At 35.5% G+C, this 25482-nt stretch overlaps 1 protein-coding gene across 1 annotated transcript in view; it reads right to left on the reverse strand.

Moving 5' to 3' along the window:
- LOC149784954 (eukaryotic translation initiation factor 3 subunit M-like) overlaps positions 1-24222 on the reverse strand; it is a 38959-nt gene extending 14737 nt beyond the window's left edge. The window contains exons 1-6 of the mRNA XM_089978609.1: positions 24107-24222; positions 18497-18632; positions 8682-8823; positions 6840-6963; positions 4167-4261; positions 633-716 (exon numbers count right to left, since the gene is read on the reverse strand). Of these exons, the coding sequence (XP_089834735.1) occupies positions 633-716; positions 4167-4261; positions 6840-6963; positions 8682-8823; positions 18497-18632; positions 24107-24148 (623 nt within the window). The 5' untranslated portion in view covers positions 24149-24222. The remainder of the gene's footprint in view (positions 1-632; positions 717-4166; positions 4262-6839; positions 6964-8681; positions 8824-18496; positions 18633-24106) is intronic.
- Between the last annotated feature and the right edge of the window lie 1260 nt (positions 24223-25482).

Consider the following 25482-nt stretch of genomic DNA (forward strand, 5'->3'; position numbering starts at 1 on the left):
CATACCAACATATATTAAACACAGAAAAGTACATTTTCAACACAATTGGTGTACCTGTTACACATCTCAGCATAAGAACATTATCAGACTTTCTCTGTTGTTAAAAATCGTATAAATTTTACCTGTAAACACACATCCTATTTTTATGGTCAATATGCAAATTTGTAAGACCAAATAAAACTGTACTGTGATTAAAATTATTTTATAGTAATTTGCTTTGCAAGACTTCTATGCAACGATGCTCAACAAAAGCTATGGTACAGAACTGAAACATGGCAATTTCATCTTTTGCTTAAATAAGTCAAATGCAAGTTTGGAACATTGAGAAACTTTCCTTTGTGATCAATATCAACAAGATGAAACTCACAGAGAATGAACAAATTGGATTTTTTCAGCCTGCACTCAGAATTTCAAATTATTAACATTATCTATCCGTGCATTTACAGGTCATGAATGAAAACTATAAAAATGTATTTAAAAAAACAAAGAAAATAAGAAGAACAAAGCAAAGACTAGTTTTTCTGCTGCTCACTATGTCAAACCCTTGCCCTTTTCATTACACGGAGAAATTAATGACCAGTGTCAGGTGTCCCTTCCATGGCATGAAGTTGCCAGAAGCCGATGCTACGTACCTGTGTGCATCATCCCTGGCTTGAGAAGCATTCTCTTCTGTGTAGGTCCCCAGCAACTCTATCATCACTTTTGTGGCCTGTTCACTGAAATGTATCAAACACATAACATCATCAGCTTGGTTCCATTAATATCAACAAGTCATCATCCTGTTAACATCCAAGTTTTCAGTCTGATGACTGGCAATACAATGACTGCATCTGTAGCTTCTTTCACTGATCACTGGTTCAAGGCCAATAAGGTTTACGTTGACTAGATCCACAAGTCATGCACATTATTGTTTCATTTTTATTAGTGAAGCCAGGCATTTTTAAACTCATGGAGATCAGTGTCCATGACACGTGAGCATTTGGTATGCCATGTATCAAATTATCAGTTTCAGCTAGGGCTGGGAATCAACAATTCACTTCTGATACATTACCTATTAAGATATGGAACTTCCAATACACAATATATATTGTCAATTCACATTTAAGTCTATTCTCGCATGTTTATCTGTACCCTGTGCTTGTGTTCACCTTATTTCTTTCATATTACACTGAATTGTTCCTTTTCCTAAGACTGCTCCAGTGGCCTAGTGGTTAGAGCGTTGTCTTGGATGTGGGAAGTCGCGGGTTCAAACGCCTGCCGATTATACCAAAGACTTAAAAAAATGGTACTAAAAGCTGCCTCATGCTCTGCATGAAGAGGCTAGTGTTAGGACTGGTCATCCTGGTGTCAAGATAATGTGACTGGGTGGGATATGATGCCAATCAATATATGGTTAGAAGGTGTGGATCAAAACTGTTTCTAAACTATGACTCGGGCATGTCCACAACTTTAAGGTCATGACACCCAACCCCACTGTATAGGATATACCATTATATCTAGTTCTGTTTCATATCCTTCAGACCCATATGTAGTTATTGTCTGGGGATCACAACAGATTCCATGTTGTGATCCAGGGCAAGCATACCCACAGAAATTTTCCATAGGCAAAATCAGAGATATGAATACTGACAGCCTCATCTTTTCCAATACAAAATTTATCGATAAAAACCGGAATATACTGGTGGAACAGAACCTCTGGATAACAAGTTAAAGAGACTATGTAAATGGTATCTCATTTAATATAAAGCTGGCCTCTTATGATCACACCTTGATCCACTTTTTCAAATGAAGGGCAACTGGCTCCAATTTTGTCACCACTGTTTGAGACATGGAGAATATTGGAGATGGTTTCAGTACTCAGCAGTTTTAAAAAAAACAAAGGACAAAAGAAATGGCATTGATTTCTGGAAATACTTTTGAGCCAGTTACGTCTCAATCTATCTGAGGGACTCTGTTTTGTACACAAATTCTGAGCACAAGGAGTGTGTGCTTTGGATTTTTAACGTAGCTTTAACAATTTTTCAGTCATATCGCTACAATGTCTGCAGTGTGGCAGTTTATAGTGATGTCTAGCACTGAGGCATCATGCCACAAACATGTAGCATCATGTCCAACCCAGTGACATTATCCTGACACCATGTCGACCAGTCCTAACACTAACCTCTTAATGCTGAGCGCCATGTGAGGCAGCTGCTAGGACCATTTTATAAGTCTGTGGTATCACTCAACCAGGGTTAAAACCCGTGACCTCCTGCATCTGAGGTGGATGATATAACCACTTAGGCCTCTGGAGTGGTGCACCTATTATAAAGTCTCTGTAAAATTCCCTTGTATATTTACAAACCAAGAAGTTTATAAACAAAAATTACATGCAATAACCTTTGAAGTTCCTCCTGATAATTCAAGTTAGTTTTCTGGTGGAAAAGAAAAGTGATCCCTCTGCATTTTCCAAAAAACGAGCTAAAATTTCCCTGCATCAAATGCAGGAACTGTCTCGACAGCAGACAGTTGATGTAAGTTGAGGCAAATTAATACCCACTCAAAATGTTCAAAGTCTCCTCAAAATTCTGTTTGCAGGATGTTATGCTGAGAGAAAAAAATTATTTAAGCGCAGAACTCCATGACTTTAATGATACCAGCCTACAAACCAAGTTTGATCAAAACTATAGTAGAGATCAGACATGATTTTGGTCTTCCATATACTCATAACAAACTGCTCCTGGTGCAACTAATGCTCATAAAACCCCCAAAATAATCATTTGAAAAGCTAATAAACTTACCAAAAATGTTCAACTTGAGTTCAATTATTTCACAATATTTATAGTTCCATGAATTTGTTCTCCAATACTATTGATGCTGAACTTATTTCATGTGCATGTCAGTGTTCACATCGTAATTAAGTCACAATAATTTCTCAATTTTTGCAGCAAATATATTATACATCTCTCTTCTCATAACAAAACTGTAAAATAAACATCTAAGTACATCAACTATATACAAATAATACTATACATTCACTTGTCTTTTTCTCCAATGGAAACAACCTGTTGATATGCCAGTTGAGCTCTTTTTGCAGCTTTGGCAAAGATTTCTTTAGCATTCCTCTTTGTCACCACTGACTGTTTTCCTCAATGTGCAATTGTTTCTTTTCCTTCTCAATGACAGCCTTTTTCCTTGGAAACTGGTGCTTGTATTGGCGACATGCAGTGCGCATATTCTGACTGAGGGCTACATCTGTTCTCTCATGTAAGAAATCTTTCTGCTTATAGTAATTAACTGCACTTTTCCAGATGCCTTCTGAGATTCGATTTTTCCGTATGCAGCTTCTTTTGTAGGTGCTGTTCCAAACACTTCCAACTGCAATTACCATAATTCAGATCTTCCTTGCAGAGGTCACAAAATTCCAGTCCTCTAGCGTTCAATTTTCTTATAAGCTAACCAACTAAATTTCCGTCAACTTTTTTGCTCTAGCCAGTCCCATTTCCATACATTTTTCCCAAACATTTCATGTCATGCACTCTCTCAGCAACTCAGAACGCCATATTTTACAAGTATGCTTCTTCTTTCCATTGCCATCAGTTTCCATTACACGAAGATTCACTGGATGAATTTAAACCTCTGACCAATCAGAATACTCTTTATGAGAATGGTGTGCTAACTAATATTTGGAATGAATAAATTACAAGAGCATTGCGGAATCAGACTGAACAGACTGTTTTAAATAAAAACTCAGATGATATAAAAAACAGACTATATCAAGAAAAATCTGATTCAAGTCAGGAGAAAAATGGAATTCCGCTTTAAAATGGAGAAAAATCATGACTGGGAGATATGACTTTACAATCCAGTGTTAACAAGCCCAGCCAATCAGATGCAAGAATATCTCATTAAGACCAACAAGTATTTATTTCAACTTCTGCTACAACCAGGTCACACTAGCACATCCTAAAGTAAGTTATGATGTTATTCATGATGATATGGAAATTCTGGGTGCCTGGCACAGATTGACATGTCTTTCGACTTGTATTATATATACACACAGTATATATTTAAATCGTAATGTTATATTAACAACTCTATCTTTTACGCACAAAAATCCAACTTAAAATCATTAGGTCAATACACCAGTAATTTTTTATGTAAATTAATAACACGCATTGTATTACCTCATGTTTGCTTCAACAAGGCTATCATGTAACATTCTGTATGTGTTCTGAATTTTCAGTGCTCCTATGTCCCACTGAGCTATCCACTTCTTTATCTGGAATAGAATTAAAAATAATTTTTTTTTTGTTGAACATTCTCAATACATTTATTATAATAAAACTGCCATGAGAAGAGTGGCTAATCCCTTGCCAAACTGTAAATGTTATACCACCTTTACACATTATCTGTTTACCTCCCAAAATCAATAGGTTACTTCTTCCAAACTGCCGCTCATCTAAGAAGCTTCCTAAAACTTGAAATGTGAGACTAATTGCAGACACATAAATTATGATTACAGCACATACATTCAAAACTAATTAAAGTAATAACTCAATGGTTCAAACTTTTGATAATGTAAAAAAAAAAAAAAAAAAAAAAAAAAACGGTACAAATATTCCAAACATTAGGAATATCTGAAATATTGCTATCATGGCATGAAAATCTAATCAGATCATCTACATGTGCAAACAAAATTTCATTTGTATACCTTCTGATGTTACTGTTAACACTGTGCTAACAAGGTTTTCATCTGAAAAGTCCAAGTCCATAGTTCAACAAGTTTTGCATCCATATGTTTGTAAGTATCACCGTGGTCTGATTTTCAAAAACTTTAATGCCAGTGCAGTTGCCAATGTCATTGGAAAAGTTGCTGTTTCTGTTGTTGTTGTAGGGCTAAATGCCATTTTTCAGCACAAGATAGGCTATACATGGCAGCCAGGATAAATGGTGGAGGAAGAACCCGGGAAAACTCTGGAAAGAACAACTGACCCACGAGAAGCTACAGGTAAGCTTTCTCACATACCCCACATTGGCCGAATCCAGGCCTCAAACCCCACACAGACAGAGGTGAGACGGCAGTGGTCTGTAATGGTGAGCGCTTTAAACCACTCGGAGCCCCATCATTGGAAAATTAACTACAGTATTTCACAATGCTTATGTTGGCAAGAATAAAATCTAAAGAAAAAAAACAAGAGCCAAAAATGGGCCTCATCTGGCTTACGTAACTTAACAGCTAAATTTCATTAAGTGGCTTGTATAGTACTGTAAGAAAACCATCTGAGTAAACTATTACCTAAATTTTTATCTATTTTATCTATCCATTGTGCGAGTCTGAACAACCTGTATTTGTGTCATATTTTGTATTTTGCTATATAAACACCATCTATGTTTGATGCAATTTAGTTCTGATTCTATATTTTTTCCCGCTGACCTGATCTAATTCCTAAGTGATGTCTTAAGTTAAGATGTTGAATAATAAGCCCTTGTGAAAGCAGCAATGACTTTATTTTCAAGTTGACACTCCTTTTGATAGAGCTGCGAATTTGATACTTGTTCAGTGCCAAGTAACATAAGGTGGTTACTGGAATCTTGCCATACATGTGACTCGTGTTCGACTGCATCCTTTAATAAATTTCATCAATTCTATGATTGAAGTATTACTGTCTCATAATAAGCATCCAGCTGATGACAGTAAAGACAAGGAATCAGAATTACTTATCATGACAAGACAATGCTGGAGGATTTCAGCGCTATATTTCATCTCTTTGATGACGAGGATGAATTCTTGGGCTTTGTACTAGATGATATTATTGACATTTACAGGATAATGCAAATGACAAGAGTAAGGACTTGATTTGCACTGTTTACTTTTAAGTCACATATAATTCACATACTACAGGATATATATAATTAACATACTACAGGATAATGTGAATTGGTCATCTGGACTAATATTTCTGTATCAACATGTGAACTATAACAATTCATGTACTTATATAAACCTATTTCAAATGTCAATCATGAAATTCTATGTATTTTATGACTCAAAGATGAACAAAATGTAAGTTGTCCATTTATTTGTGACATTGTTCCACTCAACAACATAATTTGTAGTTTACACTGGTTTTGTCTTTATTTTTGGCATTATCTATCTATCCAGTTAGGCTAGTTTATTTGTCCAGACTGCCTTACATGGGGATCTGACTAGCAGCATACACCCAAACTTATATTTGGGTCAAAGAGAAATTTGTTATTTGCAAAGCTTGAAAACAAAAAACGTGGGTCGGGGTGGGGGCTCTAGAACTATAATTGGATCTAAATGTTGCTTACTGAGATCACTCTAATATCATACGCTGAAATCTACATGAGACAACTCTGATCTTTGGAGACTTTGAGTACGCTGAATGTATAATCCATTTCATTCACGATGACAGGGCTTAAAGGGTGATATCCTCTTTTCAGGCCTTCACTTCGAGAAAGATATACTTTACTTCTTGTTCAACGACTTTGCTATGTGTGGTTTAAATAATGCTTGAGGGTACACAGCATTTTGCATGATCACTTCTCTCAACATATCTATCAAAGGCAGCTTGCTGACTGTTTGCTGATGGCAACCTATTCTTAGCTACAAAGCCTAGCTCTATCACTAGGATCATGGAGTCATCCAATCAGAAAAGGAGACCAGTTCAGATCCATTTAAAGGGCACATAACTCACTCACCACACAAAATATGGGGCATTCAAAATCCTACTTAGACCATCAAAAAATAATCAACCTGTCAATGGCCCCACATTCCTGATTCATAGATCAACCCCTGATGAGGACTCACAATTTAAAAAAGCTTAAATTCTTACCTGATCTAGGTCTGAAACAACCATTTGTGTGAGATCTGCCTCCTTTGCAACTCGTAACAAACTGCAGTAAACATCTGCTCTCAAGGGATTGGTTTCCTCTAGACCATAGAACAAATTAGACAATCTGAAATGAAACAAACACAAACAACCTGTAGGTAAGCCCCACATGAGGGCAACATTTCTCTAGTAGCCAAATGAGATGTAGAAATTTCTTCCAGTGCTGTTAATTGCTTACAGACTATTAATTATCCAAGGTCTCAGGGACTGGAAGAAAATTTCAGATAACAGGGTTCATACAACCGAAGGTCATGAAAGTGCAAGTGCACATCAAGTTGAATGTTTATTTTCCTACATACCATATATACTTGTGTACAAATTGAGTCAAACTGCAAACAACAAAAATCCAGATCTTCCATGGCATATAAAGCGCCTGTAGATCACGGTCTATGTTCTTTATTGTAATGATTACTCCTTACAAACTTAAAACACACAGATCATTGTGCGATAGAAGATATGGGCAGTTCACAGTTGGATTCATCTTATATACGGTAAAGCTATTTTAGCTCTCTTCAGTTATGTTTGATGAAAGGTTTTTCTAGTCTTCAAAGATGGTGGCCATATCTGATAGCTAATCCTTCCCATTTGTGAAAACTTCAGTCCTCCTGAAAGCAACAATGCTCTATTAAAAACTGGAGTCCTCTGGAAGTCACTGATTTAATACTGAAAACTGGAGTCCTCTTGAAGGCACTGACATTGTACTGAAAACTGGAGGCTCTTGAGGACATAGACACTATACCGACAACTGGTCTCTTGAAGGCACCATAGTTGTATTGTAAACTAGAGTCCTCTTGAAAGTACTAATACTACTGAAAACTGGAGTCACCTGAAGGCACCAATATTGTACTGAAAACTGGAGTTCTCTTGAAGGCATTGATGCTATACTAAAAACTTTATTACTCTTGAAGACACTGATGCTATACTGGCCCAAAGGAATTTCCTTACCGTGAGTGAAAGTCATCCACAAAGTTTTGTCAGTCGTGTTTTTTTTTGATTTAATGTTAGTGTTACAGAAACCACATAAATTTTTTCGAAACTTGGACGCCAAAACCAAATGTAAACTTTCTCACCCCCCAGCAGAATCTATCCACAAAGTTTGGTAACTGTAGATGATGGAGAACTTGAATACTTGTGTAGAAACCCACTCAATCTAGTCGACGTCTGTCACAGGTTTAGTGTCACCCACTTCTGATATTATTGCTTTCACTCCATGAGTCAACACACTAAACAAACAGATTAAAGAAACCATGACATGAATTAACCCAACCATGGCAGGTGTCAGTTTCACATCTTACCCACACAAACTATACAGCAGGGGTGCACAGCCTGTGGCCCACGCACTAGATCTGGCCTGCGAACGTGTTCTGTCTGACCCTCAGGTCAAATTAAAACAACACAGGAATCTGGCCCGTGAACAGTAATTAAAGAAAATAGCGTTTGAGGCCCTTGAGTAGGCTTAGAAAATGCAATCTGGCCCTTGACCGAAAAAGGTTGTGCACCCCTGATATACAGTGATAACATTTATTGTGGTATTTATGGCCTAGCTTGGTATACATACAGAACTTAGTGGAGAAAAAATACAAGGTTTTAAACTTCTTGGATATCTTCCCAACCCATTTCCATGACACAGCATACATCAGAAAAACTGGCTTTTGTACATGTACACACAGATGCCAATGGTGGGGTACTGCAATAGTACAATAGGTCTCTCTTTTGTACATTAAGCTAAAAATTCACATAAAAAACAACACTAAAAAATGCAGCAGGAAGAGTCATTATGATTACATTTTTAACCGTAAACTGGCTCTTTTGTCTCCTTTGGGCATTTTTGCAACTTTCTGACAGAAGAGTGTGATTGGTTCCTGGGACTGATCTGCAGGCACCATCAGCAGCAAAGACAGGATTCCATTCAAGGTCATCTCCACTTCTGCAACAAAAGAAAACTTCATATGAAGAATGATTGTGTATGTCCCCAGTTGCTATATGATGACAATTAAAGCTAAATTTTGCAATTCTGAATTAAACTTATTTTTCCTATAAAACATGCTTCATGAACTATTTTGATCCAGGTTGCACTGCATATGGCTTTGCTTCTAGACTGTCACAGGAAACACCTACCTTGCACTTGTACCACTATCAATGAAATTTACAATATTATTATATTATCAACAGGTCCTTCTCATTTGTTGTTGTTGTTATGGGGTTTAACACCATTTTTCAGCACAAGATAGGCTATGCATGGCAGCCAGTATAAATGGTGGAGGAAGAATCAGGAAAAACCCTGGAAAGAACCACCGACCCACGAGAAGCCACCAGCAAGCTTTATCATGTACCCACATTGGCCAAGCCCAAGACTCGAACCCATGCAGACAGAGGTGAGATGGCACTGATCCATAATGGTGAATGCCTTAGACCACTCCGGGCCAATTGTCTTATGTGTAGTATACAGGTTGATTTTATGGGAATCAGGATGTACAAATATCATGTGAAAGAACAATAACATGGCACAAAATGCACAGAATTTAAGTATCATCAGAACAATTTTCAGTAAATATTTCATAGGTTTTACTGAAAGAGGATAGTACGTTATGGGATCAGTTATGCAATTTTAAAATGTTTCCGAAGTATGTTATTTTTCAATCAACGAACATTATTTAAAAAAAAAATAAAAGATCTTAACCATGTGCAACAAAAGTATCATGAACAGTACAGTATGCATTAGTTAAGAAAGATTGTAATGACCAATAGGTCTTAATGACTTGGATATTTACCTCTTTCTCAAAAAGCAATAAGACAGATCATTTCTGAATTTTGTTGAAAGATGGTGCAGAAAGCTTTCTTTATTTGGGTCAGTGTAACATTTATGTTATGTAACCCAACATATGAAGTATATCTCCATAGCATATCGACACAGACTGTTTACAGTATGATGCTATTATAAGATGAGTAATTAAATTTTCCATTGTCTGTGACCTCGATTTCAGAACCTTCTGAACATAGATTCAATAGGTTTTTCTTTCACCATTTGTAAGCCAGTCTGGTCAATATATGAAGGCTATAAATAAATTTAAAATATGAAAATTGTGTCTTACGTGACTTACCATGCCCTTGAATTAAATTTAGTGTGGAAATATGTCATACTTGACTTATCATGCCCTTGAACTTTGACATTTTAACCAATACCTACAGGTGACTTTCTCTTCCAAAATGCCATCCATCAACAAATTATGTCAAAAATTTTGTCCAGAATAAAGACATGCTTCTTCAGATCACTTTGACATTTTGACACCAAATCTAAAGGCACCTTCCTAACGGCTGTTCCAGTAAAACACATACCCCCCCCGGAAGGTACATTCAAATTCACCCCACACACAACAAAAGCAATTTTTAAAAAATTATGATCCACCTATGTTTTAATTGAAAAACACTGCTCCCTACTACAGAAGCATATTTTTTTAACATAATTTCTGGCTATGAGTTAGTGTGCAGTAGAAGCGATTTTAATATTGGGTTGGCGACAGACGCAATTTAAATGACAGCTGGCTGGAGGTTATGTACTGAATTCTTATAGATCAGATAATCTACTGCATATTTTTATTTGTATTCACTCATTATAATCAATCTTTTGTCCTTTTATTTGTTTGTCTGTCAGCCATGTATGTCTCTGATACTGTGAAATCACAAATTTTCATGGTGGCTTATTATTTGTATATGTCATCGATCAGTCCCTTAAAACCTACAAATTTAACATCCATGAATACAGATTTCATAATTGGGATTTCTATTCTAATACAGAAATCATGAATTTGTAACCTTATTAAATGGAGTGTTTACTAAAGTGATCACTGTTTTGCTATTTTTCCTTTGTTCTCAGGCATGCTGCTTTTGATCACAATAATAGTTAAATCTTGTATTGCTTTAAATGTGTGGTTAGATGCTATGATTCCTTGTTATTATTTTTTTCAATAAATGTTTTGGCAAACATATAATACATGGTTTGTCAGAAAGAAAACATTAATGCCCATGGAAGTGATGTTGCATTATTTCTGCCTACTTTTACACTATATCATTTCTTGTAAGAACATATATTTCAGTTGCCAATGTCTTATTTTTATGCTTCTTGTAAGACTAATATAAAGTTTTAAAAAACAAAAGAAATATAGCAACTCAACATTTTTATTTCATTAATTATATTTTCAAAAATGGATGAAAGTCACGGAATTATTTTCCCCCAGAGTACTCGTAAAATCAATGTCACTGCAGTTAACTGTATTGTTAACAGCATCATCATCATCACTGATGACCTAGCAGTAACATTCTGCACTTTCAATCCAGTTGTCACAGGTTCTATCCCCCACTTCTAGTCTTTCATATGAGACATACCTATGGTCTGAGGGGCTTTCATGGCAGAGTGATATAAGATGCTTGTCTTGTGATACAGATCTGAGGGGCTTCCAAGGATGAGTGGTACAAGATGCTTGTCATATGATTACTTGCCTCCAGTGTGTAAATGAGAATGTTGTCAGATACTTGTGGAATGTAAGTGGTTCTACATAAGTGGTGTTTGGTGTCTCAAAAGTACTTGGATTTTCAACTGGCTGCCATATATAGATTCTCTGAAAATAGTGTAAAGGTCATAATGATCTACTGAAACCAGAGATCTCATGTCTAAATGACTTCAGCTGTTGGAGATAAACATCAAATCAACAGAGGCTCCATGTGCCCATGTTTACTAAGGTGCTTGCTTTTACATCACTTGCATATCTCACAGAGTGAGTTTTTGTCACAGAACAACCAATTTGGGTCTGTGGTCTTTACAAGATTTTCCTCCACCTAATATATTGTTACCCCCCACCCAAAAAAAACCCCCAAACCAAACTAATCAACTGTGGCAACAACAGCAAAGATACTAGTCCATTATTTTTGCCACAGCTGTAGGAGTTTATAAATTTTGACTCTAGTAATTTTTGTAGACCTTTGAATCTCATCAATTATGCCTTTCTGATCGTTAACTAAAAGTCATCATCAGTTGGTACAAATGGATTTTTCATGGTGAACATATAAAATAGAAAAGTCTTGAGCAATCCTGCATCACATGCTGCCGAAAAGTTTACATTTCAGCTCACTTAAAGTTTCTCTAACAATGTCCACTGTTCCAGCTAGAACTGTTATAACTTATTCAAGCTATATTCACCGATATCTGGAGATATACATCTGTAATAAATATATGTAACAAAGTATGAGAATGCATCAATGTTTTTCAATGATGCCTTTGAACTGAGCAACAACCAGAATCAACAAACTAAGAAATAAAATTATTCACATCTCTCAGGCAGAAGTACAATGTATACCGGTAATCATAATCTGCCAAATTCGCCAATGTTGTTCCAACCATACAGAAACAGACCAGAACAGATATAACCAGATGGATAAAATAAATTTGATACATCTTTTAAGTAGCTAAATTCACACTGGTTTTGTTAACTGTACACCCTTTGTCTTCCCTTTGATGTAATTTCTTACACAGTGAAGCTGAGAAAATAATGTTGCATACATAAAAAAGAGGCACACTTCTACTCATTATTGTTTTTATTATACTTCTCCATTCCAGCCTGTTCTTATGATCTTGTCCCCCCACATACTGTTTGTCTTGTCTATGATATGTATGCATATCAATGTGAAATGCAAAGAGGAGACTATATCCAAGATTGAAAACCTCTACATTTCTGGATGTATTCTGCTTGGATTCCATGTTTCTGCACAAAGCTCAATTCAGGACTCACTGTACTAAATTCAGTTCCCAATGTAAACCTCTGCAAACACCATAATATTAAAATTCAGTAACTTAAAATTTCAAGTGCTCATGATCAAATTTGTATCAGTATTGACACATCTAAGACGACAGCTTTTCTGAAAAGAAAACAAAAACAGCTGCATCATTTTCTAGACCTACACAAATTTGAAATGTGTGCTTTCAATACTGCACCAAAGGGTCAGCTGCTGATTTCAGTAATGAGTCTTCCAAACTCAGTGTGTAGAGGGACGGAAATTACGTTAATAAAACAATGTCCCTCACTTTTTTTCAGTTACAAGTAGGACAAGCTATCAAAAGATTCATTTGACTAAAATCTTACTTTATTATCAACCAATCAGGGACAGTCAAACCCATATATACTCTATTTTATCTTCACTGATTCATAGTATGGTTCTCATTCTTTCATATCTGTAGTAATGTGAGACCTTCAACAACTCTCAATGGTTGTAAGCCTTTTTGGACCATGCTGACTGGACACATTGTAAGATAATTTTCAAGTAACAGAAATACAATGGGATAACCTGAGACCAATAAAATCAAGTTTTGTGTGTGCGTGATCTCCAATTAAAAAGTGGTGGCAGGAGGAATAGCCATTGTTAAATATCTCCCTAACACTTAAATATCTGTCACACTTTCTTACTGTTCCACTCTGTTAAGGCTCTACTGAACTCAAAATACTCAAAGAGATGTCATCTATAATTGTAGTTGTATAGTGATTATTACTGTGATATCATTGGGTATAGTCACGTGGTTGTGGTGGGGTCTTGGCTGGGATGATAGAATGACCATAGGCTTACTCATATTTGACAGCTAATTGTGATGTTGTCAAAAGAATTAAAATTTTCTAACAATTCAGTTGGACTCGGATTATATACGTGATTCATAGTCAATGAACAGGTTCTAAAATTGATGTGTTTATTTTGGAGCCGTGTTCCTCCATCACATTCAAGATACGAATATACCAAAGGTGAAATTACTACAGTTGTATCCTAAATTAGTATCATGCCTACTTCAAATGTTAGTTAATGTGAGACTTTAATGCCAGAACTCGTATCTTCAGTGATTTTTGGGTTAAAAAATGAATTTCTTCTCAAACAACTCAATTTGGTGCAGACTACACTGCTTTTTATTTGATACCGTATGAATTCTTGATGTGTAAAAATTGCACAAGAAACGAACAATACCAGATCAGAAAATTAATACCACTGGGAAAATACTGATAGAAATATGAAGAAATAATGATATTACACCTGTCCCTTGATAACTCGTGCACAACGGGGTCCACAAACATAGACCTCACTATAAGCGAGGCATGAGTTACCGAGTTATCTCCAATCATTTTTTTTTAAATTGCTTTGACATCAAGAACACCATGGGGGGTGGGGAGAAGCAGCATTAGGGAACTGAGCTGTTTATTGACCGAATCCTCATTTTACAATCACATCGATCAATTTTTTTAATAATGCACTTTTCGTTTTTTGTTTTAATAACATTTATTTTCAAAATGTCCAAAATATGAAAGATTGTTCCAACTGGTTTCAACAACCATCACATGTACATGGAAAAATCTATGTATTACGTCACTGCTTTTTGTTTTCTTGATGAGTCTGGTTCCTGTAGTGGTGTTTAATATTAGCCTGCCATATCGAGAGTCCTCAGAGCAGGGAACTACACTAACTGTTGATACACCATCTAACAAGTTTCCTTTTTTTCATTAACATGTGACATTTATTTTGTGAGACAATCTACGCTGAAACTCAATTTTTGTATTGTTCAATTAGTACAATGTTGATGTCATGATTTCACTGGAAGTAATAATGAAACTTCTTATCATCTTTGAGGATATCTGTAAATGCCAGTTCAAGAATTCTCTGAAACTTGCCTGCCCACAATGGTCTGTATCTGAAATCAAACTCTTCATTTTATGAAGTATTCATTTCGCTTGGCTACCTTGTTATCTTTGATCACAGTTATGAAAGAGTCAATTAATTTAAGTTAGTTTATGTTACACACACAATAACATTTATGTGTTCGATTGATCAAATAAAGTGAGTTCACCTGACATACGACCGGGGCTGCTAGGTTTTAAGTTTGTAGGATTTTCGTGCCTTTTAACTTTTCTTTTATTCCACCTCCTTTAATGTGATAATACAAAGGAGGCCAGCTTTTAATTCAGTGCAACAATACAACAAATACTTCCAGAAGTCAGTTATCAAAACACAGTTGACACTTAATTAGGTTTTCAGAGAAACGCTCGCGGACATTGCCTTTTATGGTAGATTGAAGCATTTTATGTTTAATTACAAGAGGACACACTGCATTTATGATGATTACATTTAAAAGGAACTAAAAGATAGTACCAGAACACAAATTTCAATAGATAAAAAATTATTTAATTTGTATTTATTTATTAAAGTACTGCCTCCACTCGGCGTAAGTGACATTTTCATTGATCAAAATTTCCTTACATATCGTTAATTGCAGTGTACTAGGTAGTCAGAGTTTCCTCTGACCCTTGCCACCCCATTTTTGATATTTGGACATTTATGTTGGGGTGTAGGGTCAGAGCACATTCCCTATCGAAAAGTTGGAATTCGCTGACACCATTTGATGTCGGCATAGAGTAGCTGCTTTCTAGCTGACCCAGCACACTTGAACGACCTTTCATCGAGATATACCTGCATGAAATCGATAGGAATATGATTTATTTTTTCAAAAATCGTGAGCATAGCATTCATCGTGCCTTTAATCTGCAGATAAAAGAATGCTCATTAACTGATTCGGCCCTGATCCTGTCTGTAGGTGTGATGAGGCTGTACCCTACTTCCAAGCTCTGCACCATCAAGGTCATTTAAGATACACCAACGTGGGTGGTATTTAAAAAAGCAGACAGATATAGCTCTAAAATGATATCAAATAATCTGGAAGTTCTAGTTGCACTACAAAAAACAGAGAGAAAAACCTCATCTTTTGGACCCGTCTTTTTTCCACCCAAAATTTGCTCGAGATCAGAATGCGATTTTGTGTCCGGATTTTAGACCTTTTGGCCTCAGAACTAAGGCATACCGGTCTTAACTGCACAGACAGGTGAACCTTTGCAAAAACAAGGATAAGGTGTGCATTTGGAATAAATTGCAGTCTCCAAACGAAAATGATGGGTCCATTAAGCAAAAAAATAAAAATAAAAATAAAAAGGAACTCCATCTTTTACCCTTCTGCTCATGTGCAAGCAAAATAACCAACGGAAAATGATGTTTCTAATACAACTAGGCATTAATCTCATGGAAAATCTGTTGAAAGCCGATGTATTACAATGTATTCAGAAATAGCCCCCCAGATGTCTTTCCTACGCACATTTCAGGCAAAAACGACAAAAACCTCTGGGGCCAAATGAGTTAATACACATGGATCACACGATGGACACAGGGCCATACTGTAAACCCACCTGGCATTATGGTAAGTTGAGCTAAAAATACAGTACAGCACACTATTTTTTAATTTCTCCGCACCGTTCTGGTGGCCTAGGGGTTAGAGCATCCGCCTCAGATGCGGGAGTTGTGGGTTCGATCCCTGGCTGAGTCACACCAGAGACTTACAAAAATGGTATTAACAGCTGCCTCGCTTGGCATTCAGCATTAAGAGGTTAGTGTTAGGACTGGCCAGCCTGGTGTCAGGATAATGTGACTGGGTGGGACATCATGCTACATGTCTGCGGCATGATGCCCCAGTGCTAGACATCACTATAAACTACCACATTGCAGCAATATGACTGAAAAATTGTTAAAGCTACGTTAAAAATCAAAATCACATCCATACATCATGAGCAGGTGGAGACAGCATGGACAGTATCGAGGAAAAGCCCTTTCACACTGCAATCTGCCAACTCATGGTATCTGAAGGTGCTGAATCGCCTCATACACCATGCACCCTAACTGAGCTATTAAACTGCAGTGGAGAGGCACTGTTACAAATCGGTATGCATGTTTATAATCTTATGTTATGTGTTTAGTCTCGAATAAACAGTAACAAAAAAAGAGTGCAAACAAGCTTTGAAAATTTTAACAAATAATTTATTTCCCATGAAAAAATACTGTAAAAATGACAAAATAGAACTTACAGTTTTAAGAATCAAATCCAAAAATAATCCAAGAATAATCCATGAAATTCTTTTTAGAAGTCCTAATATTGGAATGTTCTAATGAAATCAAATTCAAGTCCCGACGAAGAATCCAAGATGGAAGGCTATGACGTATGCTGTATCCTGTATTGTGTTGTGGTCTATAGTTCCTTGTAGAAACACAACAAGTAATACTCCGGTTTTTGGAAATTCGAATAAAATGTTTAAGAAATGTCTTTGTTCAAGAATTCTGCATGAGCACTCAAAAATATTTCCAGAGAAACGAATTAATCCTTTTTAATCCAAATAATCTGAATAAACATTAAGATGTAATTCTCAAAATGAAACAACCAAAGAAACATCCTTACATCTCAGTATTTAGAAGCCCAACTGTGATTTCCCTAAAATGATGGTTTAAACCTTGAATATTACACAAAACAGATGCCCGAATCAGGGTCACGTGATCATGTTTACATATAAAAAAATCATGTAGCCCTGTATGTCCTTGAAAAGAACCAATCATTTCACTCCAAGAATAAAAGTTGTTTACTTCACTAAAAACCATTTATAAGTCGAGGGTCATGTATCCAACACAGCCTCAATCTCAGCCTTATTATTCACACAATAAAAATGAATTAAAAATAACTTGTTCACGTGGCTGTTAATAATTTTGAATTAAGGTTGGGAACCAGGTCAGCCTTATGTTTACAAAAATGAACAGTAAAGGTCAAACTATTTTCTGGAAAAGGTATAAGTTCATAGTAAACAGAACTACATTATTTTGACATATAATGAAATTTTAAAAAAATTAAAAGATTTAAAAACTTACAAACAATTAAATCAGATATAAATTAAATCAAATATACATACCAACAAAAGGGACAAAGACTGCAAAATAAATGCAAATCATTTGTCTTATCATGCATAATGGTATTACCATATCCTGGCAGTTTCTCTTACCAAATCCTGGCAGTTTCTATCTTATAAATAATGTTCTGCTTCATTCACTTTTACTCTACCAGATAATTTTTCAATAAATGCCATTTAAGGTTTCTGAAAAATACATGAGCTCATTTATCTACCATCAAATAATTCTAAATTTTAACAAATTCCTTTATTGTTAAAATGTTATATATTTAGACAATAAGAGTACCATGAAGAGGGCAACTAAATTTGTCACCAAGATTACATTTTGATGTAAAACTAGTAAAGATCACCACTGGCAATGTTGTCAACAGGATATACAAACCCTGTACAAAGCTATACGACTCCACATACAAAAGTACACGAGTTAAATGTGAAGATCGTGAAACTACTGGTCTAAAGGACATGATTGTCACTCCAAGGTTCAATCTGACACTACTCAATAACCACTCTACTGGCTGACCCACAAGACCCTGTGTTTGTAGTGCCTGAATTTACTTAGTAAAGAAAGAAGTTAAAGCTAAAACTGTAATACCAAGGATTGAACAGATGCAAAGACAGACATGTACACAGATGCAAAAGTGATCACACAGTTTCCTTGAAGACATGTTTAACAGAAACAACCTAAATGCAAACTCCTGTCTAAGAGATGTGGCCAGACAGGCCAATGGACAGAGAGACATAATCAATCCTGAAGTTGCAACTCCTTTACAACCATGCCAAAACATCTAAGACTAGAATTACCTGAATCAGTGGCTATTTCCTTCCAACATACATCACTGGCCTCTACAACCTGCAACAGATCTGTGTCAAAGTCATTGCTGTTCTCCTCTGATATCTCTGCTCCAAGTTCTTTCAGGTAGCTCCGGAGTTCCAGAGTCTGAAAGCAAAGGAAAATCAGGCATTACAAATAAAATTGGTAGTGCTCTATGAAAATTAAAATCTGTACTGCCAAAAGCATCCCTGGAGACTTGCTTTCTCCAACTATAAATCCAAGAGACATGAAAGCTATTAGAATAATAAAACACAAAATCATAATGGTGGGGCCTGATAATAAATTTCAACAGTTGGCAAGGGATTCTTATAAATAATACAAATAATGTAAAAAAATACTTCTGTGTGGATACATAAGACTCAACAAGACCAATGCTCTACTCATAAAAAAAAAGAATAAGCAGGATTTCACAAGAAGTATATTTTGTAACTATTTATTTTAACCACTGAGTACCTGAACCATTTCAGATATTCCAACATATAAATTTGGCCAGAAAAATATTTTGCATACATAATTAACATACACAAATACACATGGGAAAGAAGAAAATGACTCAAACTTACTACTCACATGCTCACCAAAAAGAAGTAAACTGCCAAAAATCTGAATAGAGACTTCAAGTTCTTAATCTTTTTGTGAGTGTTGAATATACCAGGGATATAACAGCAATTCATCAGTAAGTAAAAGTTCTTAAAATGCATAAATTTAGCAAAATACACATGCATAATTCTGAAATGTAAAACGAAGCTTGGCTATGATTCTATAAACAAGTTGCTTCCAAAGAATATAACAAATTTTATGAGATTTGTTTTGTGTCATCTGCATTATACTGCAATCTGAAGAGTTGGAATGATGGAATGACATACCCCATTTGTTTGTTCCCAATACAAATCTGGCTTTAGTTATAAATGTAGATTTACAATTCAAAGTGACAATAAACTGAAACAAAAGCATAATAGTTTCTTCCTATGTAAAAAAAATATGCCTTATGGCATGAATTTATAGAAGAAATAGGAGTTTTGCCTATTTTTTTTATATAATCCAAACGCTTGAAATAGTTTCACCTTCTCCCAAACTAGCAAGAAACATCCAGCAATTGATGCTCCTCCCCCATTTTACACTGGCCTAATCAACTGGTTTCAAATGAACTACAATTAAGGGAATTATTGTGCAGACACAAGTGTCAATCAAAGGATATATCGCTACTCAGTAGTGAAGAATGCTAACAATCAAAGTGGCAAAGGTCTCATGAAAATCAAACTGCATACCAAATTTGGCTGTAACAAGAATGTGTGTGTGTGTGATTTGGATTTTTAATGTAGCTTTAACAATTTTTCAGTCATATTGCTACATGTACAATGTCTGCAGTGTTATAGTTTATAGTGATGTCTAGCACTGGGGCATCATGCCGCAGACATGTAGCATGATGTCCCACCCAGTCACATTATCCTGACACCAGGCCGACCAGTCATAGCCAATGTTTTCCTTTACCCTCATTTGTGCTTCAGAGACGCCCAGTTCTGATACCAAAGTTTGGTTTTTACTTAGTCTGACCCCCAGTTTTGACACCAAGGAGAATTTTGACTCTCAGTCTTGCACCTCTAGGGGATACACTGCCTAACACTAACCTCTTAAAGTTGAGCGCCAAGTGAGGCAGCTGTTAGTACCAGTTTTGTAAGTCTTTGGTATGACTTGGCCAGGAATCAAACCCATGACCTTTCGCTTCCGATGCGGACGTTCTAACCACTAGGCCACCGGATTGGTCGTAACAAGAATGAGAGTTACTGTGAGCAAATGAAAATGCAGACAATTAGATAATACGATTCCTCTAAATGATGATTCAGACTACTGACATATCAATTAAGTCAAAAACATTGCCAAATCATGCACATGAACCTGAAATAGTCAGAAATTATTTGAACAAACTGTTATAAATATTGTTATTCTTCTTTCTTATGCTTGTTCTCGTTTTTTAAATTCATTTGCTCTTGTACAAATAAAACCGAAGATGCTGGGAAGGAAGTAGAAGATTGACAGGAAGTGTGGATCTTACAGTAACTGATGCCACTATTATCAAAACAGTGACTAAAATGTGATAATGCAAAGTAAGAAGCTTTCTTGTGCATTAAAACATTTGTTTGTCACTTTATTTTGACAGCAATTAGTTTAGATCTTTATTGAAAGGCATGAAAGTAACTCTGCCTGATTGCATGGGAATATTCCAAGGCCTTTAGAACACTGAATTTTAGCTCCATTCCCAATCCTGAATGAATGTTTCCCAAGTTTTGATCAGGACATTCCAAGCTTTAACTGTTTTTTCCCTTGAGCTGCTGATAACAGCAGCAACCACAGAGTCTGACATTTTATCATTAAACTTCTATGTGTATTTAATTTGCATTGTTTCTTAGTTAGATTTTAACATTTTTATGATGGGGCCCCAAGTGGTCTAAAGCGCTCTCCTTTACGGATCACTGCCATCTCACCTCTGTCTGCGTGGGTTCGAGTCTTGGATTCAGCCAATGCAGGTATGTGAGAAAGCTTGCCAGTAGCTTCTCGTGGGTTGGTGGTTCTTTCTGGGGTTTTCCCGGGCTCTTCCTCCACCATTAATACTTGCCACCATGTATAGCCTATCGTGTGCTGAAATATGGTGTTAAACCCCAGAACATTTTTTTTATTCATTATATACTATGGATAATTGTCCAAAATCAAGTTCATTTTCTTCCTGACCTGAATCATTGATTTTTTTCTTTTATTTCTGTAAACAACTAATATAAAGCTAAATTTTTCTTGAGCAGGGGTTAACTATTAGGATTATTATCTTTGAGTCAAGCGCACTGTGTTTACTATGATCTTTGTTAAAATTTTTAGAAATAGACTTTCTAATTATAACTAAAATTTTATCTTTTATCTTGCAAACATTTGGTGCTTTCCATAATGAAATTTTCCATCAGGGAAATTTTTTTTAAAAAAAAAATGCTAATTGTGACAGAAGGTCAAGTATATAATCTTGTTTTTTTTTAGAAATTATTCAATTGTGATATGAGATCTTGATGCAGAATCATCTTAGTATCATCTTAGTGTCTGTATTTCAGTTGGCTGGAATTTATTTAAATTATTTATTCACTGGAAATACAAAGTGCTCATCATTTCAAATTATATTCTTGGAAAGAGACATTAACTGGGAATTTTAATTCAACAAAATAATGCTGACACATAACTATGACACAGGCCACCACTTCAACACATCTTGTGTTGGATTTATTTTGAAATAAAACAAAAGTTTATTCAGAACTTTAATTATTAGGACTTGTGTTGGTAATTATAGGATTGTTTAGGATTTAACTTGCAATACTTCCCTTTTTTACATTTTTAACTTTATATTCCATGGAAATATATTATTTCTTTAATTTTACAAAGCTTGTAGCTTCTCCCTCTCTTCTATTACTTATTTTTAGGCTCAGGCTGTTGTAGCATTCATTCATTCCCCTGTATAAACATCATAATTTGTGATTTTATCAATATTTTACCATATTTATAAAATAAGTTCGTATTATTATTGTAAAACAAAATTACAGCACACTATAACCATGCAATAAAACAAAAAATAAAAATAAAGTATATACTGTACTGTATTGAAATTTTCATAGGAGATAATAGAGAAAAATAAATATTTTATGTAAAAACTGCAATCATAAAAACAATATTTCTAGAAGACTTAATTGAAAAGTAATTCTCATACAGGTAGGCATGTACTGGGAACAAATACCTAGAGTCCTTATAGATTTATTTGAAAAGTAATGATGTGCAAATTAAGGATTGGCAGAGACACATTTTCCCAAAATGTCCTTAAATATACCACATATATTTGTAAATTCAGTCTGGTTATATTCACTAGTGACTGCTTAAAGAATTAACCCCGAAACACATTCCATTACCTGATTTTAGTTAAATACACTGTACTAACAATGCTCACTTATTGGAGATAAAAAATGTTTTTGCGGGCAGTAAAATAAGTTGTTTGCACTTACTAAGAGCAAAAACCATAACAAGGATTTGTGTGATTTGGATTTTTAAGGGGGCTTTAATAATTTTTCAATCATATAGATGTTTGCTGTGTGACTGTTTTTTAGGTTTATCTAGCACTGGGGAATCATGCTGCAGACATGTAGTACCATGTCCCACCCAGTCACATTATCCTGACACCAGACTGACCAGTCCTAGCATTACATCTTAATGCAGAGCACCATGCGAGGCAGCTGCTAGTACCATTTTTATACATCTTGGGTATGACTTGGCTGGGGTTTGCATCAGCTACATCCCGTATCCTGGGCAGACGCTCTAACCACTAGGCCACTGGAGCGGTCATAACAAGGATTATATTTTGCCAGTTAATCTGTGATTCCTGATGCTTTGACCCTTCAAAGAAATATCATACTTATGAACCTGAGATGAAATTTTAAATCTGAACTGTTATCCCTAATATATGTCCAAATGTCTAAAATGGGAATGGGAACGATTGGGAAGGGTCGCAGTTAGTCCTACAATGTAAGACATAGCACATGTTTTCATTTTAGTGCTATGTCTTACTATCCCAATAATGGGCTTGTATAGCGTGTTTGGTTGACATCAGAATGAGTAGTCAAAGTCTCACACATTTGGCTGCCTATACCAACAGTCTTCCAATAATTTATGTTATTAATATACTTACTATGCTGTCTTTATCCTGGCGGAATAAAAATATGACACTAGCAAATGGACGCATTTTCATGTACTGTTGACATACATTTTAATTTGTTGCAATGCAACGGTAGTCAAGGATGCCAAAGTAAGTTCAAGTAGGTTCATGTTGGAGATCTGTTTCTTGAACGAAACGAACCGTTGCTTACAGTTCCAATAGGCATAATATATTTTTTATTTGTTTCATTAAAAATTAATATTTCAACTTTATCCGATTTGAGTATTCTCAGCTTTCAGCCAGGTGAAATGTAGGCCAAACAAACTTGAAAACGGGTCCATTTCTTTTGTGAGAATTTGAATTTATTCGAGAAAAGGCATCACAGTAAGTAAAGTCTGACTAAAACATTATAACTTTACTTTGTAGAAAAGCGTAGTTATTTTAGTTGTCAGTTGTGTGAAATATTCCTGAAAATGTGACTTTCGTAACAATGTTAGTCGACATCAAAACACACTACACAGAGTCGTTAGTTAGGCTGTAAGACCCTGACGCCCAAAACATAAATATCAGCGTCAGGTCTTACAGGTAGGGCTATAGGTCGCAGTAAACTCAGATTACATACTGCTGTATATTGCATCAAAGTATTGGAAAACATGGCATCGAAGTTTGTTAATGATAAGTTATTCTTTTATAAACTCACTACTAACGATTAAAGCATATTTAACTCAAGGAAATGGAAATCACAGCTACCAAAATTTTTACCCATTTCATCACAATGTAACCCGCCCCCACCCCACCATGTACAACTGTGACTCGTAAACAGGAGCCCTGTCGCTTAAGATGTCAAATTACATGTTAGCACCATTATAAAGTATAATCTGTAAATTATTAAAAGTGTAATTACTTGTTCGGATACTCCTATTTCAATAAATGTAGGAATGCTCATCTTGATTTCAATGTCCCGGCATATGGTTCACGTACATGTGTACGTTATCCTCAAGTACACATTACTTTTTTTTAAAGCGTAACATTCATCCCTTATAAACAAAGATATCAAAATTAATTTTATTTTAATGTGATTTTCTTTTATCAATATTATAATTTTAACTTCTTAACAGTTAAATATTTGTTTTGCTTTTTCCTCGTGACTATATAGTGTTGGTGGCGAGTAAGCATATCTAAACCCGGCTACGAGGCTGAACTTCCAATCTGATTTTTATCAGTTCGGTGCTACATCATAATGACTTTTGCACAGCGCGGGGCAATCTTCACAGCAAAAATTTATTTTAGAAAAAAGGTGTCCGCATTAATTTGAAAAGCTGTAAATCTTGTTTTTTTGAGGATTCAAAACTTGTGATTAATATTTGTGGTAATGAATTCCAATCCTTGGTTGTTTTGGGGAAAAAGCTGAATTTGTAGCAGTTTGCTTGTATGGTATCATATAAATATATTCATGTTGATTTCTACCATTTTGCTTTATTTATTTTTACTTTTTATTTACAATACAGTACAGTACCATGCAATACAATACAGAACAATACAATACATTGGTACATAACAAATACAATGCAATACAATACAATACAATACAATACAATACAATACAATGCAACGCAGTGCAATGCAATGCAATGCAATGCAAAGCAATACAATACAATACAATACAGCACAACACAACACAACACAACACATCACAACACAACACAACACATTACAATACAATACAATGTAATGCAATACAATACAATACAATACAATACAATACATTACAATGTTACAAATACACTAATATACAATACAATACTGTACATGTATTTAATATGCAGGTTCAAATCTTGCTATCATTTCTGCCTGAGTCAGCTGCATTGGTGTATATTTGGGCATGGCACTTTACCCAAACATCCTTAGCAACAAGTAATTTATTTGAGTTGAATTGCTGTAAAGCAAACAGGGTTGAGTTTTCATTCAGAATGATTGGTTGTCTTTTAGTGGAGTAAATACCAGCTATACAGTGTGTTGACAATACCAGCTATACAGTGTGTTGACAATTGCGGCTATACAGTGTGTTGACAATACCAGCTATAAAGCTTGTTGACAATAGCAGCTATACAGTGTGTTGACAATAGCAGCTATACAGTGTGTTGTCAAGAGCAGCTAAACAGTGTGTTGACCATACAGTGTTTTGACAACAGCAGCTATAAAGTGTGTTAACAATAGCAGGTAAACAGTGTGTTGTTAAGAGCAGATAAAGAGTGTGTTGACAAGAGCAGCTATACAGTG

This window comes from Sinohyriopsis cumingii, chromosome 13, assembly GCF_028554795.1.
Source record: "Sinohyriopsis cumingii isolate HCF-2022 chromosome 13, ASM2855479v2, whole genome shotgun sequence".
Taxonomy (NCBI): Eukaryota; Metazoa; Mollusca; class Bivalvia; order Unionida; family Unionidae; genus Sinohyriopsis; species Sinohyriopsis cumingii.